Raw genomic sequence first — 2987 nt, forward strand, 5'->3', positions numbered from 1 at the left:
ACTTTAAAAAAATCATAGCGATATTTGAAAAAAATAAAATAATTAGAGTTGTGCATTATGCTTTTGAATTACTGTTTTTACTTTCTTTTGGTAAATGCATACCCAGTAGTGGAATTATGAAGGTATGGATATATTTTTAAATATTTATTTATTTATTTTAGAGAGAGAGACAGAAAATGGGGGTGGGGGACAGCAGAGGGAGAGGGAGAAAGAGAAGCTCAAGCATACCCCTTGCAAAATGTAGGGTCCAATCTGGGTCTTGATCTCATGACCCTGTGATCATGACCTGATCAAGAGTAGGAGGCTTAACTGACTGAGCCACTCAGGCACCCTTAAGGTACTAATACTTTTGATTAACAGTGTGAGTTTCTACATTTCTAGTAAATTTGTTCTATTATGGGTAGTTCACAATCCTATAATGTACAGGAAATGCCCCTTATTAGCACACTGGGTTACTATGTGTAAAGACATGCAAACGCACAGAAGCTCAGTAAACATTTATTTCAGGTGGTCATATTCCACAAGTGATCTATTAACTCCATAGTTCTTCTTGGTGAACCAGGTAAAATATAATGGAGAACATCATGTGGATGGCCAACTATACTGGACGATCAGATTTTGACCTAGTGGGACTCTTCAGTCAATCCAAGCACCCAACTCTCCTCTGTGTGATCATTTTCATGGCTTTCCTGATGGCCCTCTCTGGAAACACCATCCTAATCCTTCTGATACACTGTGATGCTCACCTCCACACCCCTATGTACTTTTTTATCACCCAATTGTCTCTCATGGATGTGATGTACATTTCTGTCACTGTGCCCAAGATGCTCATGGACCAGGTCATGGGTGTGAATAAGATCTCAGTCCCTGAATGCGGGATGCAGATGTTTCTCTACTTAACTCTAGTAGGCTCAGAATTCTTCCTCCTGGCTGCCATGGCCTATGACCGCTATGTGGCCATCTGCCATCCACTCCGTTATCCTATCCTCATGAACCATAGAGTGTGTCTTCTCTTGGTGTCTTCCTCCTGGATTTTGGGATCTGTGGATGGATTTATGCTGACTCCTGTCACCATGACCTTCCCCTTCTGCAGTTCGCGGGAGATTCACCATTTCTTCTGTGAGGTTCCTGCTGTAATGAAGCTCTCCTGCTCAGACACTTCCCTCTATGAGACACTCATGTACCTGTGCTGTGTCCTCATGCTTCTCATCCCTGTGACAGTCATTTCAAGCTCCTATTCTTTCATCCTCTTCACCATCCACAGGATGAACTCAGCAGAGGGACGGAAGAAGGCTTTTGCCACTTGTTCTTCCCACATGATGGTGGTCATCCTCTTCTACGGTGCTGCCATCTACACCTACATGCTCCCCACCTCCTATCACACCCCTGAGAAGGACATGATTGTATCTGTCTTTTACACCATACTCACTCCTGTTCTAAATCCTTTAATTTATAGTCTTAGAAATAAGGATGTCACAAGGGCTCTAAAAAAAATGTTGAATGTGGGATCTGTCTTACAGGAACCTATAAAATAGGAAATATTTGTACTGTTTTTTTTTCTTCACTCTACAAATTACAACTTTAAGATCCCATGTCAATGTTTTTCCTCAAATTCTCACACCATGCTGTGTTATCATCTTTCATGCCTTTTGGAGGAATGTTTCCTTGTACTGGAAAACTCTTAATTTTTACACTTCTGCATTCAAAATATTGGTGCAATTGTATTCTATCCATGTTACATTTTTCAGAAGTTTATAATTGTACTGTGATTCAGCTAGAAAAACACTCATATTCTTAACAAATATGTAACAAGATATTTAGAAATAAAGATCATAAGATGTGCAACTCATGAGACACAGAGAGAGAGAGAGAGAGAGGGAGGGAAAGAGAGAGAGGTGACAAACCAAATGGGATATAATTTTAATACATGAATCCATGCAAAAGATATATTAATTCTTTTGTGCTATCATTATTATTCTTACTAAGCATACTATTCATACTAATTCTCTATAAATTTGAAATTACTTAGGAATAAAACAGAAAGTATCAGACTTTTGTCTATTTAAAAAATTTGTCCTTGCACCATGGAAGCAGTGTAAGTGACAAATCTTGGGAATCATGCACATATTAATATGACTGATCACTAGTGAAATAATACAATTGTTGGCCTGTGTTCAATTAGGGTGATTTTGTTCTTTAGGTTCCAAATCTGAAGATATCCAGTGGCTGTTACCTCTCTGAAATCATTAGTACACTGTGGTCTAAGGTACTGTGAGAAAAATATTAACCCCAAGAAGGAGAGTTTATGGTAACTTCTTTTGAGCATAAAGGGATATCAGAGCTGAGATATGAAGTATGTAACTTATTATACAAGCAAGGGGAGGAAATCCATCAAATACCTAGTCCTTTATCTGTTAAATTAAGTACCTAATGCCATATTATAATTTAAAATAACAAATAGCTAACCTAATTTAATATATAAATAATGAATGTCTACTGCTCCTATGGAACTTAATCTGTAGGTATTATTTTGTGCAAACAGTTGTAATAAAATACATAAATTGTTTTGAGCCTCATGTGGAAAGGGTGCAGCTGATAAGGACACACCAATTCTACCTATGACATGTGAGTTCAGCCGAACAAAGAGGCTGAAAGGAGACCTGAGATCTCAATGTTGAGCAATGACTAGATGCTACCTTCATACGAGTACAGGAACCTGGGTGGGACCAGGGCTCTTGCTCAAGGACATGATGACACAGAAAAGGAACACAATGAGCAAAGTTCAGGTGGTTGGCCAAACAGGAGGGAAATGTTCCAATGGCACCTCCTTCCAGGTTCACTTTGTACCCTCATTTCTCGCCCTTTGTGTTCTAGGTATTTACAAATGATAATAAAATGACCAGACCTGGGTTTAGAAAAGTTAAATAATTGGAAATAATTGGAGAAGAGCAACACTGTAGGTATGGAGACCAGGTGAATGAGGATGA

At 38.8% G+C, this 2987-nt stretch overlaps 1 protein-coding gene across 1 annotated transcript; it reads left to right on the top strand.

Annotated features, from left to right (window-relative positions):
- Positions 1 to 572: 572 nt before the first annotated feature.
- LOC121475005 (olfactory receptor 2T29-like) lies at positions 573 to 1535 on the top strand. The gene has a single exon (XM_041728146.1). The coding sequence runs from the start codon at positions 573 to 575 to the stop codon at positions 1533 to 1535; it is 963 nt and encodes a 320-aa protein (XP_041584080.1).
- The last annotated feature ends 1452 nt before the right edge of the window (positions 1536 to 2987 follow it).

The sequence above is a fragment of the Vulpes lagopus genome, chromosome 13 (genome assembly GCF_018345385.1).
Source record: "Vulpes lagopus strain Blue_001 chromosome 13, ASM1834538v1, whole genome shotgun sequence".
NCBI classification, from domain to species: domain Eukaryota; kingdom Metazoa; phylum Chordata; class Mammalia; order Carnivora; family Canidae; genus Vulpes; species Vulpes lagopus.

Excerpts from the sequence above, each read along its gene's own strand:
- LOC121475005 (XM_041728146.1), top strand. The coding sequence starts at position 573 with ATGGAGAACATCATGTGGATGGCCAACTATACTGGACGATCAGATTTT.